Here is a 19,265-nt window from a genome sequence, read left to right as displayed (position 1 = left end):
TATCCTTTTTCCAAGCTCTTCTCTCCGCACATTTTTTATCTTATTCCACCCCTTTTGAAAGGAATAAACCACTACTGTGTGTAATACTTGAGGTGTGGTCATGTTGCACTTTGTAAAAGAAACGTTTTTGGTTCAATGCTATGAGCCGCATCAAGCAGTTCCAAGCCTGGATAGTTTCCAGTATGGCAGAAGTGGGATTCAGGGTAAACTACACTCATGATCCTGAAGTAATTCTTCTCTAAGAGTGTTTTGTGCACCTCAGTGGTTTGCCTCAAACAGAATTGTATGACCGTGGTGTGCAGCTTCAGCTCTGTCCCAGAGAGGGTAACAGCATCACAGCATGTTTTTTTTGACATCACAAAGTACATCTGACAATCAGAATTAAGGGTAGGCAAGTGGCAATCGGATTGAGAGTTATCTGTATTGGAGCATGTGATTTAATTTGGGAAGGGCTGCTGGGACACTTAATGCTGTAGTGTGCTGGCAGTGATAAACGACCACTGCTTTACTGTTGAGTTTGGTGCCCTTGGTCAAAGAAATTTATTCCCTGAGGCTTTCAGCTTCAGGGCTTTGGGTTTTGGTCTTGCAGTTTTGTGGTTAGCTGTCTGCCACACAGATCCACCTTGAAAGGATGTGTAGTACAATTTGTAATACACCAGTGTCTCCAGGTCGTGCTCATTAGTTGCAGGCTGTGTAACTGATTTGTAGTGTTTGCCTTTTTATATATGGCAGTGCAGCTTATTATTTGCTAAAAGGATGTTTAGTTTAAGCTTTTACCAAACTAATAAAACAATGCTATTTAAGCAGGATGTGTTTTGATTAAGATGAAGCAACCATTATTCATCAATTACTACTTTATATGTGAGTTGCTTCTTAGTATTGTAGGGTTTTTTGACAGCAGTGTTAACTGTTTGATCATCAAGAAATATTTAGAAATATACAGGTATAGATATATTAGATAGGTATTTTTGGTAGTTTTAGAATTTTATCTTTTCTAATATTAAACGGGTCATTTGTTTTCCCAAACTAAATGTAGCATTTTGAAGTCTAAATATATTTTTATATATAAAAATTATTATCTCCATTGTTTGCAAACATAGCCTAAGTTATATGGAAATTAGTGAAAGATTTGATGACTGTGTCAGTCATTTTATGTCACTTAAAAAAAAAAGTTTCAACATATTTTATAATTTTGCCTTCTCAGGGAAATAAGTCTGAAAGTAAAAAAAAAATCAACTTGCCTAGGAGTTAGCACTGATATTAGTCAAAACTGCACTTTGCTTAAGTTTCCAATATTATATCGTCTCTGCAGTTTGAAAGATGAACTTATTAGTACTTCACGTGATAGTTCATGAATTTTTGGATTTTCACCAATATATAGGAATAAAAAAATGAGAACTGTTTTACACATATATGCTAAAGCTGATAGTTACAATTATATTTTAGTATAGTCAAATAATTTATTCTGCAAGATGATGCACAGATGTAACTTGTTATTCATAAAAGCATATTTAAAAGTAATGATTGAAGCCCAAGTTTGGAGACATTGGTGAGATCTAGAAATGATTATATAGATGCAACTCTTCAGCATTAATCCATGTGAAATGTTCCTGGTGTGTAATTACAGTACCTGAAAATTATGTTTTTAAAAACTATAAAATGCTTCGATGCACATTTATTCTGTAAATAAAAGATACTTTGATGAAACATGGATGAAACTTGATGTGTTAATTGATCAGAATGTTCCTATTGATGGATCTCCACTATGGAAAGAGGCTAGATAGCATTGACATTATGTCCTCTTCCTGCCTTGGTGTGCTATTTTAATGTGTAGCAAATAGAAATATATCTCATGAATTCAATCTTCCCTGTCATTGCTTGTTTATAAAGCTCTTATTATGTTTTCAATACCTGAATCCAGTGAAATTGCTTGAAAATATTGAAGGCAGTGAACTGAATTTCATGGGTGAATCATATTATTTTAGTGAAGATTGACTGAATTGAATGGCTTTTCTTTTCAGAGCTCTTTGCAAGGAAGCAAATAAGGGACAGAGCAGTAGGGCCAGGGTGACTGCTCTGATCTTGGCCTCATAGCTCTTGAGCAAGGCAAGCCCAGAGACCATAACCACGTTCAACCAAGAGACAAGACCTGTAAAAGGCAAAATCACGGCAAGGAGACAGATACAAGGTCAAGCCAAAAAGCCCGTGCATCGGTCAGGATCACATCCAGCAGTTTATGGGCACGTTCCCAGTGACAAGGCAGGGCTGAGGTCAAGTCAGTCCACAGCTCAGAGGTGTCTGTGGTCAGGCACAGCTTAGCTGGAGACCAGCATTCCTCCAGCACAGCACAGGCTGTGCTTGTGTAGAGCTCCTGGGCCTGGGGATGTCACTCGAAACCCCTGGTGAGGCTGTGGAGGGCTGCTAGGGTTTATGAGTGTACTCAAAACCCTGTCACATCAACTACTCCCCCCCAGCCACAAAACCAGTCATTTCATCACATAAAGGTTGTCCAGGCATAATTTCTCCTTCTTAACTCTCTGCTGGCTAATCCCAGTTACCTTCTTTATGGGCTTGGAAATGGTATCTAGGAAGGTTGGCGCTATCACCTTCCCAGGGATCAAGGTGATGTTACATTCCTTGAAGACAAGAGTGATATTTGCTTTCTTGCAGAACTCAAGAACCTACCCTGGTACCCATGAGCTTTTACAGGCATTCAAGAGTGGCCTTGTATTGATATCAGCAGGCTCTCTCAGCGCTCGTGGTTGCATCCCATCGTGTCCTTGAATTGGACTGTCAACAGGATCTCTGCTGAGGTCTCTAACAAACTAATGAGAAAAATAGCGTGCTGAATCTTTTGCATCTGAGGCCATCTCCAGGCATGCTGATTTAGAAAAGATTATCTGGATTCTGTGATATACCAACGTGGAGAAAATACAAATCAAAAGAGAGTTTTTGATGTAGAAATGGCAGATATCTTTTGGGAAAAAAACCCACAATTTTTTCTTAACAAGAGAGGACAATTACCCCTATAGATAATATCTAATTTTGGTGGTGGTGGTGTTGTATGTAAGACAGTGGCCCAGAATGCTTCTCCAGTTTCAGAGCTAATAAAACTCCCTTTCTGTGAAAAACTTCTGCTAACACAGACTGCACTTCATTTTCATTAATTACCTTCTCTCTTTAGGATGAATTCAGACACTAAATGACAGTTTCCTGTTACCCGGGAGTCTGAAACTTCCCAATGCAGGATGGGATGAAAGGAGGAGTGTTAAGATTGTGCTAGAGGGAAAAAATACATTTCCAGGAAATAATCTCTGGGGCTCTGTAGCAGTGCACTCCCTTGGTGTGTTGTCTGCAAACCTTTTTTTAATCACTTGGCAGGCAATAAGCATGTTCATCGCAGTGCTATTTAAGAAAGGTCTGTACGTGCTGGTATCTGGAGTGGGGATACACCTGCCCTCAGCCATACTGGCAAATGTTGGCAGCTCTACAAAACACCAATAAAGAAGTTGTACAACTGTTTTCTTTGTCAACGCATGAAGTAGTTTTGATGACCATTGTTTCAGAGTAGGAACAGATCAAGAGTATAAAATACTTATTTTCTGAGAAGCATGGATTTCTTTTCTATTAGTTGCTGGTTTATTCTGCAGCTGGGTCTGCATTTACCTTGATGAAATGGTGGCCTCATGCACAGCTCCTTTCTCTGTACTGCCCTTGCAGTGCTGCCCAGCTAGCTGTCTCTAATAGCCATAATATTGCTGCTCATTTCTGCTCCTGAAGAGAGCCTTGCAAAGGACCACTTTGAAGGAATTCTCTGTCCATTTCTGTGTTACCTCCATGGACACTATCTACACCACCTATTCAGTGCAAAAAAGTGGAGGTGGAGGAAGATGAAGAAATCTGTCGGAAGACTAAAGAAAGCCACAATTTTGAAGGTATATGTGACAGCAAATCAAAGAATCTTCAGAGCGCGCAACTGAAAAATATCAGCAAAGTAAACAAATAAAGGAGCACTAATACAGGGCTTTTTAAGCCTTGCCTAGAGAAAGCAAAGTTTCTTACTCATTGCAATCCTGTTCTTTAAATGATTACTCATTTTGTCCCTTATTTGGCATTTTAAGCAATGAAGTGTTGGGGTGTTTTTTACCTGTCCTGTGACTATTGCATGCGGGTCCCATCGATTTGGTTTTGGGGCCAGCATTTAAAGAGTTCTCCTGTGAGCTGCTGATCATATTTTCTCATGCTTCTGCTTCATGAAGCCCTGATGGCAGGGACGAAACCTGTCTTTGTGCTCTTGCAAAAGCCAGACCTATTGGTGTTGCCCATCTAACTGGCCGTTCAGTGACTGACCTGCCTGTCAGTTTTGAAGTCTTCTTAAAATAGTCAGCTATTTTCCATGAAACCTCTTGTTTGCAGGCTGTCTCAGAAAACTGCTTGGAGAGGAGTTCTGTGCAGAGTGACAAACTTGTGCTGAAATGAATTGGGAGAGTTGGAACAGCTTAGGTTTGCCAGCGTTGTTCTTCAGCATCCCACAGCTCATAGAAATATCTGATGAGCTGTGGGAGTGGGGAAGGAAAGGAGTCAGTTTGTAGGCTTAGAGCCACTGGATAACTGTGGGTTCCTAGCTGTGATTTTGTCTTTTCCTGAAAGAGAAAAGTATGTTGAAAACCTTCTCTGCAGAAGGTAGTGAATAACAAGGTAGCAGCATTCGTTGATCGGATTGGGATATTCAAAGCAGAGATAAAGGAGGCCTGTTGGAGAGAACTGAGAAACACTTCCATGAATATGTTTGAGTGGTTAGTAAAACAGAGCAAGGGCTGTTATACAGTCACAGAGGTTAGCATGGGGAATGTCCATACACACAAATTCACTAACTTGAATTTGAGATCTTAAGTGAAGAAAAATTAACTTAGTGTGTATGTGGATTTACAGATTTGTGAAATAGTGTTTTAAACATAACATGACTGAAAAGCAAAGTAAATCTGCTATTCTGTGTGGTGCTGAGACCTGCTTTCCTTAGATAGCACATTACTTTGCAATGCACTAATGCTCCTGCAGCCTTCTCTGATTAAGAAGGGTTGGTATGTGAGAAGTACTGCTCCCAGGTCTTCTTTCATGTTGTATTACTTCATATCTTCACAATGTATTGTCAAATCTTTCAAATGGCAGGCTGTACTATTAAAAGGTAGGTTGGTTGCAGGGTGCAGCTTATTTCACTGTAAAAGATAACTTGTATTAGCAACTGAAACTGATGGGATTTAAATAGGAATTTTCTTTTTCTATGGGATTATTTTTCTTGTGGAGAATAAAAAAATGGTCATTCCATGCAGGAAAAAGTCCTCCAAGTCATATGCACTTTCTGATTGTTAATACTGCTGCTTAGGAGCATTTAGGATGTAATTTTTCTATTATCTTGGAACATGCCACGTTCAAAACAGGCATCTTTTATAAAGACAGACAGGAGACTAAAAACATTAGAGAAGGGAAATTGTTTTTTTATTTTTGTTGCTACATGTGATCAGAATTTGAAAAAAGAGATTGTATTTTTATGTGACTATTTCTTATTTATCCATACTTTTCCAATAATATTCCAGTCACATTTGGGAATGAAGTCAGAAATTAATAAATACAATATAACTGCTATCATCTGGAAATTGTATTATTTCCTTCATATTATTAGTAACTTCTCTTTGTACATAGGAAAGCCTTTCAGTTTTGCAATGCACCATGACATATTTCAATAATAGATTCACAGCTTTTTGTTTCTTAAATATGTAGAAATATAGTATGCAAACTTTAAAAGAATTTGTAAGAAGTGTGTTAAATGCAAAATCTGGCAGTAAGGCAGTGGGGTAGGTATTAGGGAAGGTTATAATGTAAACAGCATTATTACCAGTTTAGTGATTTCTATTTGCCTTCTTGTTCACAGTGTTAAACTCATTTGATTTTTGAAATACAATCTTTGGAAGGGAAAACTTTGTTGTGTAGCATTTAATCTTCCCTCCAGCCATCATAACCTAAAAGCCGCTTCTTGTATGGTGCACAAAATTTGTAGGCTAGCCCACCGAGCAAAAACCTCTATTTTGAGCACAGGAAAGAGTAAATTAAAATATGAGGAAGAAAATGACAGTAAAGAAATAAATTTTTTTAAATTGAATATTACATAATCATAAGCAGTTTCAAATTGTAATTCAGTTAAAATAACGTTTGTCTTAGAGGTATGGTAGTTGAGCTGTAAAATACCTTATGGAGCTATCTCAGTCCACCTTCTGATTGTGCCTGTTGTAGCTGCAATTTTTTCCTGCTATTCATTCTGCTAATTAGCATGCTTTATCAGCAATTTTGGAATCTATGTGCACCACTAAAGTTAATTAGCCAACGTGAAAACATTTCATCTGTGCAAGTGTTTTTTAAAGTGTTGCAAAATGCCTTTGTATGCAGTTACACTGGTCAGATAGAAGAACATACACCTAAAAGTGTGTAATTTGTTTTAGATAACAACTATGGCAGTTTACCAAACTAACTCCCCAGCCCTGCATGCTGCGTCCTTGCTTCAGCACTTGAGTAACAAAAGGACTTTCAGAGAGTCTGTAAGGAAATTTGACATCCAGGTTACAAAAAATACTCAGGGAAGACAAGGCTATCACAGAGAAACAAATTCTGTATGCCTGTTGAGTGAAGAAAAAATGGAAGAAAATCTCACATTAAAATCCTCTCAGAGGGATGGGTGAAAGAGAGCATGTGTAGGTTGGTCTGAAATAGGCCCTGGTTCCTGTCGACCGTAAGCTAGAAAATGTGAAAATAAACGTTAAAAGGGTTTTAGAAAGGATCAGGGAGACTTTAGATCTGTAAACTCAGTGTCTTCATGAGGCAAATAATGAAACTGTGAGAATAGAGAATGAGATAAACACATTCTATTTTGAAAGGAGCAAAAGATAGTCTTTTCTTAAAAGGACCTTGGATCTGACTGAAGGCATCAACAAACAAGTGGATGGGGCTGATTTCATTCATAGCTGTATGTTTTGGAAGGAGTCCTTTGTCCAAACGTTTCCAGTGAGCTGAGAGGGAAGATAAGTATATGTGGCTCAGTAGTTCTTTAAAAGACGTGGTACAAAAGGTAGGAGTAAAAGAACAAGTCTGGAGGGATGGAAAATTTCTCTTCCCTGGATGAGTACCTCCATTTGTTTAATCATTGCTCTCAGCTAGTTTGAGAGTAATAGCCTATTCCTAACAATGCTGTGTAGTATTTTAGGTGCCTGCAGTGAATATGCTGCTCTGTAGGGGTTGTCACTAATGCTGGTATGAATAGAAAATTATGAAGAAAAGGAGGCTCAGGAGAGATCTCCTAACTTTATAGAATTACCTGAAAGGATGTTTTAAACAGATAGTTGTGGGTCTCTTCTCCCAAGTAACAATCAAGAGGACAAGAGGGAATGGTACCAAATTGTGCCAGGGGATGATTTAAACTGGATATTAGGAAGAACAGTTTTGCTGGAAGGGTGGTCAGGCACTGGAACAGGCTGCCCAGTGAAGGAGTGGAATTGTCATCCATGGAAGTGTACAAAAAATGCGTGGCACTTAGGGACAGAGTTTAGTGGTGAACATGGTGGTGCTGGGTGAATGTTTGGACTTGATGGTCTTAGAGGTCTTTCTCAACCATAAGGGATTCTGTGACTCCGATTCTGCTCTATGAATTGGAGGTACTGTGCTACATTTTAAGGTGTTACTCGGAATATATTCCCACAAACCATGTGATTTAGAAAAAAACTGTTTCAGGGTGTCCAAGATGCTTCACACTAGGGCTTTGGAGTAGAAAGCCTGACCTGACAAACGACATCTTGACAGTTTTGAGGCATGAAGGAGAGAAAAATGATGTGTTTTATGTACAGATGGAATGAATTGGCACTGACAACTTGAAGAAGTTTTAATATTTTCTTCATTCCTTCTTGAATGTAACCCATTTAGTTGTTTAAATTTAGTACTTTCTTTGTCCCACCTTGCTTACTCTTGACAGCATTTGCCTGACACCAGAAAATAGAACTTTCAGGTTTCCTGAGAGCAAATTTTCCTGTTAGATGACTTCCAATTAAGAATTAACCCAAATGCTGATTATCTCATCATATTATGCTGAGATCTCATCATATTTCAAAATGGTCTCCAAGTTCCTTAAAAAACATTAAAAACACTCGTGAGGTTGTCATAATTACTAACTCCAACTCTGAGGACGTTCTGGAATCCATTTAATCCAACTCTGTAGGTCATCACTTTCCTCACTTATGCACCACTATCATTATCCTCCCTTCTGCTCCACACCATTCTCTGTGAGCTGTATAGCCAAAGACCGCCAATTCCTAGGACAGTCTGTCAAACTATGAAAAATGAGCTTGAATAAAGTTTGTCATAGTCATCAGACAAGCAGAAGAAATTCTTAAGTATATCCAGTTAAAAAGCTTATCCAGTCATTGTGAACACTGATAGACAAAAAATATTACCTGTGAAAAACATGCTTATATAAATCAGAATTTTATATAGAGATCATAAAAAATACTATTTCAAAGTGTTTATCAAATAGATCAAAGCACATATTTATTGCCACCTGTTAGAAATGAAGTAGATAAATTATGCTGAGCATATGTTCCTACTGTAATTTATCCCTGTAATTCTAAACTGTCCATTGATTTTAATTTCCATATATATTGATAACTGAGAGTATGTAGCATATTAATATGCAGTGCAGTTACATACAGTATAAACTATAGAAATTAGGGGAGAAATCTGAAATGAACAGTAAGTCCTTGAGGTTTAGGCATATCAGTACATGAATGAGGAGCATATATGTGATTATCAGTTCATTTATCTGTTTGTCTCTCCTTCTCCTGGTAGCTTTTGAACCTATTGATTAATTTCTGTAAGACTTGCCAGAAGGAGAGATGTTTAGAGATATATGAAGAAATTTCTGGTAGTCTGGTAGATAATAACAAATAAACTTAATGAAGGCTGCATGACAGTGCAGGAGAGATGGCCCAGGAGTACTTCTGATCAGGGCATGTAGGGAGAAATCTACTGGTACAGATTAAACTTGGCAGTATATTGCTGGTCCTGTAAATGTGCTTATATTAGAGATTTTAGTTGTGGGTTTTTTTTAAAGAGTAAACCAGATTTATGGGAAAAGACTAGGTATTTTAAGATCAGACATAGGATTATTTCTGTAACAGGCCAAAGATTGATGTATTACTCCATAGATTTTATTTTTGGGGTTTTTAGTTTTTTTTTTTAAATTTTATGTTCTTTTTTTTCCCTTATAGCACACTAATACTCACCTTTACGTGAGATCCAGAATGTAAAAATTAATCCCAGTCTTTTTGAGAGAACATCTGAAGATCAGTTTTAGTAGCAAAGAAATGAAATGATCCCAGAGGTACATGTAAACACAAAAGACCTCTCTGCAGGCAGGCAGGAGAGTGCAGTGGCTGCCTGTTTCCTTTTTACTGAGGAGAGCATGAGCTCCCCTCTGGCAAAAAAAAAAAATAAATTTTAGATTCAGAATATTAAGAGTCATTAATTAGAGGCAATGATATTGATTATATGTATTACGCAGAAGTGATCTAAAGGGACTGTAACTCTGATTCTTGTTTCTAGTTTATTTTTCCTGGGTTGGATTAAAGAGCTTAGAGTTTATGATCTGTTTTTATCCACACTGGCATATAGATAGGGTCTGTGTATGCCCAGAGCTGAAGGAAATAAATCCAGTCATTCCACAGAACAGCTTAGAGCTATGAGAAAATTCAATGTGTAATAATGATAAAAAGAAAATCATATGAAAAAATACAGATATTACAAAAAAGGAATATCCTGCTGCTGTCTACAATGCTGTGATTGCAGAAGCTACAAAGAGAATTACACATACCAATTAGAAGACAACATCACAACTTCCTGGCTTGTAAAATGACATCAATTCCCCCTCTACAAAGGGATTCTTTACCAAAATTTATTTTAGCACTGAAAATATGGAACCATCTGGGATACTGAGTAATTCAAATATTTATTTTTTTGTTGCTTCTCAGTTATTTTGAGAAGTCTTAAGTTGAAGGGGGGTTTTTAGGTTGGTTTGTGTTTTTTCTTTTAAATGAGTTGTTTCTTGCAAAATTGCAGGTTTTTTTTTCTACTTACCTTGCTGTAAAACATTTTACGTTCTCCTTGATATAGACAAAATGTCTAAGGATATTGGGTCTTCCTGTTTCTTCTCTTCCATAGTGTGTTCTTATTGTGGCCTTCATAAGTATTTAAGGATTTAAATACCTTTGACTTTTCAGACTATTAAAATAATTTCACAGTAATTAAAGAAATTGATTTTTTACTTTGAATTTAGGAGGAAGTAAGTCTGCAGTTGCCCATAATTTCTCTGTCCTTCAGCCAGTCATGTTCCGTACCTGAATTACTTGAATTCATAAACTTTTACCATCATCTCTAAAACAGAAATAGAAATCTAAGAGGTTGCTACATTTCTTCAGGAAACACAGGAGCTTTCATAATAAAGACCTCAACTTAGTGGTCTCACCAAGTACAGGAAAGGGCCAGGTGTTACTTTCTGTAACAGCAGCTGATAGACCAGGTGCCACATGATCAGTAGTCTTAGGCCAGCTACAAAAATTTTTGCCCTGTAATTTTGTTCCTCCCCAAAGCTCCTTGATTTTGAAACAGAGGTTGCCATATGGCAAAACATCTCCCATTTTCAAATTTGACGTCTTATTTGTGAGCTGTGACATAGCTATAAATGTTGTTGGCACTGAAATGTATTCAAATGTTGGACTTCTATAGGTTTGGAAATCTGAAAGAAGAAAGGCAACATTGAATGAGTGGCCAGAGCTCCATGTGGAAGAGATTTGCTTGGAATAGCTGGAGAACCTTCTAAATACATCTACTTAAAATAATGGTATTGGGCATAGGGCATGATGACCAAGTGAATAACTAATTTACATAGCGGCTCAGCATGTCCTTCTAAAATGCTGTTTTTCAGTTCTACCCAGCATTTATCCCGTTGTTTTTAGCTGAATTACATCTGAGTCTAAAGCTCTACAGGTTCCAAAGCAGCACAGACTTGTTCCATCACTCGGCTGTCTGCACCACATGAAAGATCCATCACATCATCACATGAAGGGATGATGGAGGGAGAGACAATTCATCTTTGCAGAGCTAAAGATTTTAAACTTAGGCAATGACATAAGAAGTCTTTTTTCTTACATTAATTTCCAATGCAGACATCATCAATGATAGCCGGTTTTGCCCACCCCTCAGCTTTCATATCCTCAGTTTTCTTATCCAGAAGAAAAGTGAATTTAACTATTGAAAAAAATCTTAATAGTTTGTGTTGTGTTTTTGTTGTTGTTGTTATTGTTAAAAATTCTGTTCAGGCAGTATTTGGGAAGGATATGTAAAATATTGAAGAGGAAAGAAATGTGGCAAAGTAACTCATAAACTGGAAGCATTCAATGCAGGGAAAATCCATGGAGGATTCTAATTTTTATATTCAGTATTTGAACAGCAGTTTCTAATATATTTAACAAATTATTTATGCTTCAATCAGAATCAGCTGTGTTTATTATAATTCTTCTATTTTTATATAGCATAGTACTTTTTTATATGCATATACCTTTGTGGGTACTTTTCATCAGTTGAGCTTATATATGATGCACTACATTTTTTTGAGCAGCTCAGTGAACTGTAGTACTCTCTTGAGAAATTAGTCATAGCTACTTAACTTTGTCTTCATTTGCTTTTAAATACAGTCTATTTTGATAGTGAAGCACTAGACATCTGATTACTTGATATTCACTGATACTGAAAAAAATACCTGTGCTTGAATGTAGAATTTCCCCATTGCCAGGAAGCACACAGAGTTTTCTGTAGGTCAGAACAGACTGAAGAGACATCAGCCATGATTATGTTCCTTAAGTGATTAGAGATACTTCCTGGTGGTATCTTGGTGTTCCTTGTGTTAATTTTGACTCATATTTAGATCACTTTCTGTACACATGGAATTTATTCATTGATGAGACAGAAACTTCAGCAGTGTACAGTTAATGGGTATATCTGAAGGGATGCAGATGGCCCTCGAGATAGATTTGCCTCTCTCTCCACTCTGACTGTACAGAGGGATGGGAACTGCTAAGCTGCTCAGTGTTTCCATATGGTGAATTGAGTGGGAGCTTAGTAGAATTTATGTATACTGTGGGTTTTTGGGGTTTTGGCCATACAGTGCCTTCTTGTAAAGGGTGTGAACCAGGTTCATGCAATACTGTCTTTGAGGTCACTCTGTCTTTTTCTGCTGTTGAGTTACCATCAGTATTTACACTCTTTTCCACAGTTCAGTCTTATCCTCCTGGGAGAAATCCTTAACTGTGTTGTGTCATTGATTCCTGAATTCTCCACACAGGATCTCAGCTACAGTTTTATCTGCACAGTTATCAGAGCTATCACAGAAAGGTGGAGAATTTTTCACCAGAAGATCCTCCACAGCTTTTCTTATTATGTAATACACATCTAGGTCTGGAGGGAGGCAGAGATGAGGCAGGGGAAAAAAATAATGGGGGAAAACACACTAAAGAGTTCTACCCTAGAGAAAAATAGAAGATTGGTCTGATTCAGGATTTCATTCCAAGTGCTTTGGTACTGGTAGGATTCACAGCTTGGCATCTTCTCAGAGAAGGTGGCTGAACAGAAGAAACCTTTTGTATGATTGCATATTGATTAAGAGTACTTGCTTAAGAAGTGGGAAGCTTGGTTAATTTTTTTGGACTGAGGAAAACTTTGAACCTGTCTCATCTGGGAGAATGCCTATGAGACTTTAGAAGCCTGGGATGGAGCTCATGTCCAGCTCATCTTGAAACTGAGCTGCAATTAAAAGGAAAATGCGGACTTGGAGGGGAGGGATATTAAGGAAGAAGTATATAGTGTTGCTTTTTTTGTTTAGTAATGTTAATTGCACTTGCTATTGAACACTCTGTTGGCAGGATGCATTTCGCTCAATAGCAGAAATATTCACTCAAGCCAGAATAAATACAGGCAAAAAAATCTGTTTAGAAAGCAGTTCATCCATTTCTTAATTTTATCCCTTGGTGACACATTTCTGAATTAAATCCATGCTTACCTAAATAATCAGGGTGTTTTAAAGACAGTTTCTACCTGCATATTCACTTACACTTTTACTTGTTACATCTACGCTAAGTATGGAAGTGGCTGAGATACCTTGCACTGTCTTCCAGCTGCTTAATTCAGGTACTGGAAGGCATTGCAGAGCTCCATGTGGGCTGAATTACCCCATTGAGTATCTGAAAAGCCTGGTTAATTAGCTTCCTTGCCTGTCACTCGTTTCCATCTATTTTCTCACTTCAGCTACTTCAGTCATAAAACTGTAATTTGTTTTTCTATGACTGTGAAGATGATACTCATAATTTACTCCTCCATCTACCCATTACAGTATATTTTTAAAAAATTTTGATTGATTATATTCCTGAAGTTTTGCTTTAAATGGTCTATAACTTTATGAAGCTGGACAATTGACTTAGGAAATGTATGTGCAGACTTTCAACGGGGACATCTAATTAGAGATTATGACAGCACACTGTTGATTTCAGTTCAATTCAGTGATCATTTATTACTAAACCTTCCTGCTACGTATCTCAGCATTTTCTATGCCCAGCACTCTTTATTTTCAAGCATTTTTTCCTACTTCATAATTTAATTTTAAAACCTAGCAATGATTGCCAGTTGGAAGACCCTTACCCCTGTACTGTCATCTGTCACACAAGATTTTTGTTCACTAATCCATGTTTGCTGCCATCAAAGCAGAATCCAGCAATTGTGATTTACAAAGAAATATAAAATATTTTAAGGTCAAATGTTTTGATGTACACCACGATCTTATAAGTTCATGGGTTTTTTAGATTATTGGCTGTTGTGAAATGTTTAATTTAAACTATTTCTTATTTCTCTACTTCATAACAGAAGTTCTTCAGAGAAAGTGAAATATGAATATTTTTCCCCTTGTTTTTAGATTTATCTATTTTAGAAAAATTTAAGAACTCGTGTGTTACTTTTAGAAACATTATAATGCCATGATCTTAAAGTTTTAGGGAAAGAAAAATGTTCTACCAAATTGAAAACATCGATCATTTTTGCAGTAAAGGTGAATAGCTCCTGCTTTTTGCTTTGTCGAGCCATAAAAGGTGAGATGTCAGAAATGTCACAGATGGAGGAACAAGTATTGCATGTAATGATGCTAAAATCTGTGAGGAAAATAAAAGCATATATTTAAATCTTGCATTTTAAAGTTACCATTTATTGAAGAAACATTAAAACTCCATGGGAGTTTTTTTTGTGAATAAAATGTATTCCACAAGGCGATAGATTTCTGTTAATAGAACAATATGTCTTTTTCCTCTGAACCACCATAGCATACTGTTGGACATTTTTTCTGATCTGTCTCTTTCACCATTAGCAATTCACAAAGATTCCCTGGTACATAGGTACACCAGAACCAACCCATGAATGATCACCGGGGAAATCTATCATAAACTTGATTATTAGATTAGCTGTGGAACCTTAACAAAATTTTTGCCCCTTTCTTCCTCCTTTTCTTCCAGATCACGAGTGCTACGACATCATGTAGTGCTTGTAATCCAGGGTATATGACACACTAGGGCCTTACAGGGAGAGACAGTAGAGACCTGCTCTGAGCAGACTGCAGCTGTATCTCAACTTCAATTTAATATTATCTTTATTATTACTTTTATTATTGAATTAGGAATTGCCTTCATTACTTTACTGTGTTTCTTTTGCTCTGAGTGAGGTCGAATGGATAAATGCGTTTCTTTTATTTGCAGCAATAAGCTGGGTACAGTTAAAAGTATTAGCATCATCACACAATATCGTGTCCTTTTCAAAGGTCAAGTGCAAAAAAGGCTTGGATATTTTTAAGCAAACTTATTTCTCATGTTTGTGGGTTGTTGCTTGCAGAGGGCATCTGATGCTGCAAATGTGACCGCCTAAATCTTAAATCTTTAAGTTCTGTGTTTTAGGCAAATGTAATTTTTTGGTAGTAAGGAAAAGTATATTCTAGTAGGCAGCTGTCAGATCTTGCTCCTTAAACACTGCTTATCATCACCAAGGTTACTATTTATAGCTGACTGATGGATAGCAGTGGATCAGGCTGAGGTAAAATGCAGGTCAGGCTTTTTGTGTGTGTGGGTGAAACTTTTCACCCCTTAATCATACAGCACTGCAAAAGAAAATGTTGCTAAAAGAGCATAGCAATAACACGGCTTCCAATAATGCTATTAGGAGCCATAGCCATTGTTTTACATGAGTAGGTGATGATCCCACCTAATTAATACTCAGCAGTGAGCTCCAACATGAGCTGAAATTCTTTTTTCAGAAAACGTGTACCTCATTGAGTAGGGAAACATGTTGTTCATTTTCATTCCTGTTTAATCCTAAATTAAAACAGTATCCAGCCTAACTGATTCTGTGATTCTGGTATTGCTTGGGATGTTGCCAGTAATTTTAAAGGCTTTTTGAATGGTTAACCTTGGCTAGAAACAAACAAAAGCAAAATACATAACTGCAGCAATCTTTCATTGCAAGCTAGGAATAATTTCTGTTAACATATTTATATAAATTCCCTGACACTTTTTTTTTTAATTCCCCCTAGATATTGGCAAATGTAATAATTTTTATCTGCGGGAACTTGGCAGGAGCGTACCACAAACACCTCATGGAGCTCGCGCTGCAGCAGACGTATCAGGACACGTGCAACTGCATCAAATCCCGTATCAAGCTGGAGTTTGAGAAGAGGCAACAGGTAAAGGAACCCCCCTGTGTGGGTCTGCTTTTCTGTTTGCACATTTTCCTCCTATTTGTTGCTATGTAATCCAGCTTGTTAATGGGAAAACACTTACTGAATTACTTAAACTTCATGAAACATGCTCAGTCTTTTGGACATGGTTGTGCACAATTTCCATCTGACTGCAGGAGAGTGTTACAGTTACTTCTGTTGTCAAAATATGTTTTTTTCTCACCTGTTCTGTGAAAATATTTTATGATAAAGAGAGTTCAAAACACTGTATAGGTCCTGTTTGCACACCGTATCTTTTGTTGTCCTCATGGAATGAGCTGTGAGATGTACATGTGTGCTTTTGGGAATCTTCAGTTCTTCATGCCCAAGACCAGCACTGCAAATCACTGCAGGAAGGTATTATTGCACTGTTTTTGAAAAATATTTGAATCCACAATACTGATGGATCATGTGATATAGTTCTAGAGGTCAGGTTTGTTAAGAGGAGCTAGGGAAATTGCATAATGATACTGTCATTTATTGCAGCAGTTAAATAAAAGAATTCTCTGATTGCTTTATATAGTTCTTTTTCTCTTGGCAAGTTCTGTACAGTGCCTATCATTCTGACAGATAGGTGCCTCATTTAAGAGAATTTGAAATACAAATCAGTTCATCAAGTAGTAGAGAAGATAGGTGCATTTTGCTTTGAAGGTCACCAAGACTCAAACTTCCATGAAGTGTTAAGGATCAGAGAACAGAGACACTGACAGGTGTCTGTGGTCACAAAAATGCTTGTGCGTACCTCGTGTGTCCCAGCCGACCTTAATTGTCATGTTTGTCCCATAAATGCCTGTGTCTGCTTTAAATTAAAGATTGCAAGATCCATCACCAACACTTTTTTCTTAAAATAAGCAAATGGAAATTCCACACCAGGACTTTACCAGGTCGTGTCTTCAGAGGGCTGTCCTTATTCTGCTGGGCACTTGGCTTGCATACTGGCTGAAGTTGCTACAAAACATTTCAAGTATTCTTAAGAAGAATGATTTACAGTAAAAGCAAGTTCTGATGATTGGATACAAGATCTGCATAAGGTGCTATTGCAGGAAAGATTTGTTAGAGCAGTCATTTATGTTTGCACCTCTGCCTCCAAAGCTGTGTGCAGGGAATGGGTGGACTGTGAGCTCAGTTGTAAGGACCTGGGTTTCTACTATTTTTAGCTTTTCCCTCCAAGAATAGGAAACACATTGGTTTTCTCCGCAAGAAGCAGGCAGGTTGTGTTACTGGACACTGAATTCAAAGGAGTTACTGGACACTGAATTCAAAGGAGTTACTGGACACTGAATTCGAAGGACTGCTTTTTTTAAGAAGACAGTACTTACAGGAGGAATGGTTCTAGCTAATGTTCTCTGCAAATGTGTATTATTTTTCTAAACGTTACTAGTTTCTATGGAAAGTAGCTTTGGTGTTCTGTCACTTCTGAAGATCTTGCTGAAATGATTGAGAACCTGACAGTGAAGAGAAGCAAAACTACCAGGGATTATGTGACAGATACTTCCTCTTTGGGGTTTGTAGTACTTGTGTTTTAAAAATGTTGTAGCCTAGCAAGATGGAAAGAAGGAAAAAGTGATAAATGTTGTTGTTCTTATATTTATGTTCTTATATTCTTATGTTGTTCTTATATATGTATATATATATATATATATATTTATGTGTGTTTTGTCATGTTTGTGTTTGTGATAGGAATAACTATCACATTAGTTAAGACATCTACACAACCCTAAGAAGTGTATTGCAGGGCTAGATTGGTAACAGATGGGTCTTACTAGAAAAAAGTCAAGTATTCTATGGAAGTCAGTGATCTTTTCAAACTCCAGTGAGGTTGAAAGTCAATGATCTTTTCAACCTCCCGCCTCCTCAGAAAGAGCTCATTAGATCTTCAGATCTTCTTCTATAGATTTCTTTGGCTTTTATCCTCTCAACCCCTTAATATATGTCCCTTATCTCCTGTCAAGTTTTTTCCAACCAAGAAATGAAGACGTCTACCTCCATATTATCACACTTAGGAACATTAGGTATTTAAATGTGAAAAGGTAAAATGAGGATTCATTTCATAAGATGGCTGTTTTTTCCCTCAGGATTAACACACGTCTTTGTTTGCAGACATTAGTTCAGAAGTGGATGTACTTTAGTCTGCTTTTAACAGAGCTTGTTTTGCCGAGAAGATACAAAAGATCATCCACATTGTTAGTATTCAGGAAGCAAGTCAATCATATTAGTGACTATTTTTAGAGAACTGGGATACAATGAAACAGTAAGAGCACGGTGCATTTTAAAAAGCATTGGTTTAGATCAAAGCCTGTATTAGCCTGCAAAAGGTTGTAGCATGACCCTTGATTCTACATCTCTGTAACAGGAACAAAAAAATTAATTTAGTTTAATTTACTTAGCATAAGCTACTTTTGTACAAGTGCAGAGCGTAGGATGTACTTCTAAATGGTTAGGGCTCCAGGTCAAATTTGCACATTTTTGCAGATCATGGACGTCACGTATTTTATAATTGTTTTCTAAAGATGTACAATTTATGTTTCAAATTATTCTGTGAATTTCCTTTTATGTTATTTGAGAGTAGACTACTGTTGTTTTTCAGTTATTGGGGTTTCTTTTGTGCGTCTTTGAATAGCCTTTTTGAGAACACTATTTTGATAGATCAGTAGATAAGTGTATTAAAATACCACTCAACAATTATGCCAAATGCACATTAAAAAAAGGTGAAATGGGGGAATGGTGTGTATTCTGAGGTACAAATTGGACACACTGTACCCACAGCACCGTGTATTTCTGCTGCTGGGGCACAGCAAAGGCTGGCTTCCCCCAAAGGGATGGGAAGCTGCTCCCAGCAGGGCAGGGGCCACTTCTGAACTCCTGTGGTAAAAAGCAGTATTTTCAAAGCCCACTTTGGTTTTTCTCACACACCTTTCATGTCTTTTCAGAGTTTATAAAAGAGAAATGTGGAAGTACTCTGACCTCTTTTTAATTTGCAGCCTTATTGCAAGCTACGTATTTAAAATAGCCTCTCATAATGTTATTTGTCTCCCTGATAAAAGTCTGGCTGACAGTTTGTAGGGGTAATGACTCACTAGTGCTGAGTGCAAGATCTTAAGGCTGACAGCGGTATAATTGCTCTTCTCTCTCTCTTCTGGGGCTTTGCATCGTGAGACACAGGAATATACACCGAGATGTTCTTACAACATTGCAGGGAGGTGTTCAGAAGGTGCTGGTGTTCAGTGAGTTCTCTGAAATACCGTCTTTGAGAAGGAGGCAGTATAATGATAGTTTTAGAAACAAAACTCAGCAGATGAAAATGAATGAGGTTTCAAATCATTGAGTGGGATTTTAATTTTTTCACTGAAACATGGTAAAGCAATGCCATTCA

The 19,265-nt window shown here is 37.3% G+C and overlaps 1 protein-coding gene across 1 annotated transcript in view; it reads left to right on the top strand.

The window, feature by feature from the left end:
* The window catches only part of ADCY2 (adenylate cyclase 2), a 205,016-nt gene that overhangs the window by 82,041 nt on the left and 103,710 nt on the right, over window positions 1–19,265 (top strand). The window contains exon 4 of the mRNA XM_059855000.1: window positions 15,710–15,859. Coding sequence (XP_059710983.1) covers window positions 15,710–15,859 — 150 coding nt within the window. The remainder of the gene's footprint in view (window positions 1–15,709; window positions 15,860–19,265) is intronic.

Source organism: Haemorhous mexicanus, chromosome 1 (assembly GCF_027477595.1).
Source record: "Haemorhous mexicanus isolate bHaeMex1 chromosome 1, bHaeMex1.pri, whole genome shotgun sequence".
Taxonomy (NCBI): domain Eukaryota; kingdom Metazoa; phylum Chordata; class Aves; order Passeriformes; family Fringillidae; genus Haemorhous; species Haemorhous mexicanus.
The sequence above is the reverse complement of the archived record's forward strand: the minus strand, read 5'-3'. Positions and strand labels throughout refer to the sequence as shown.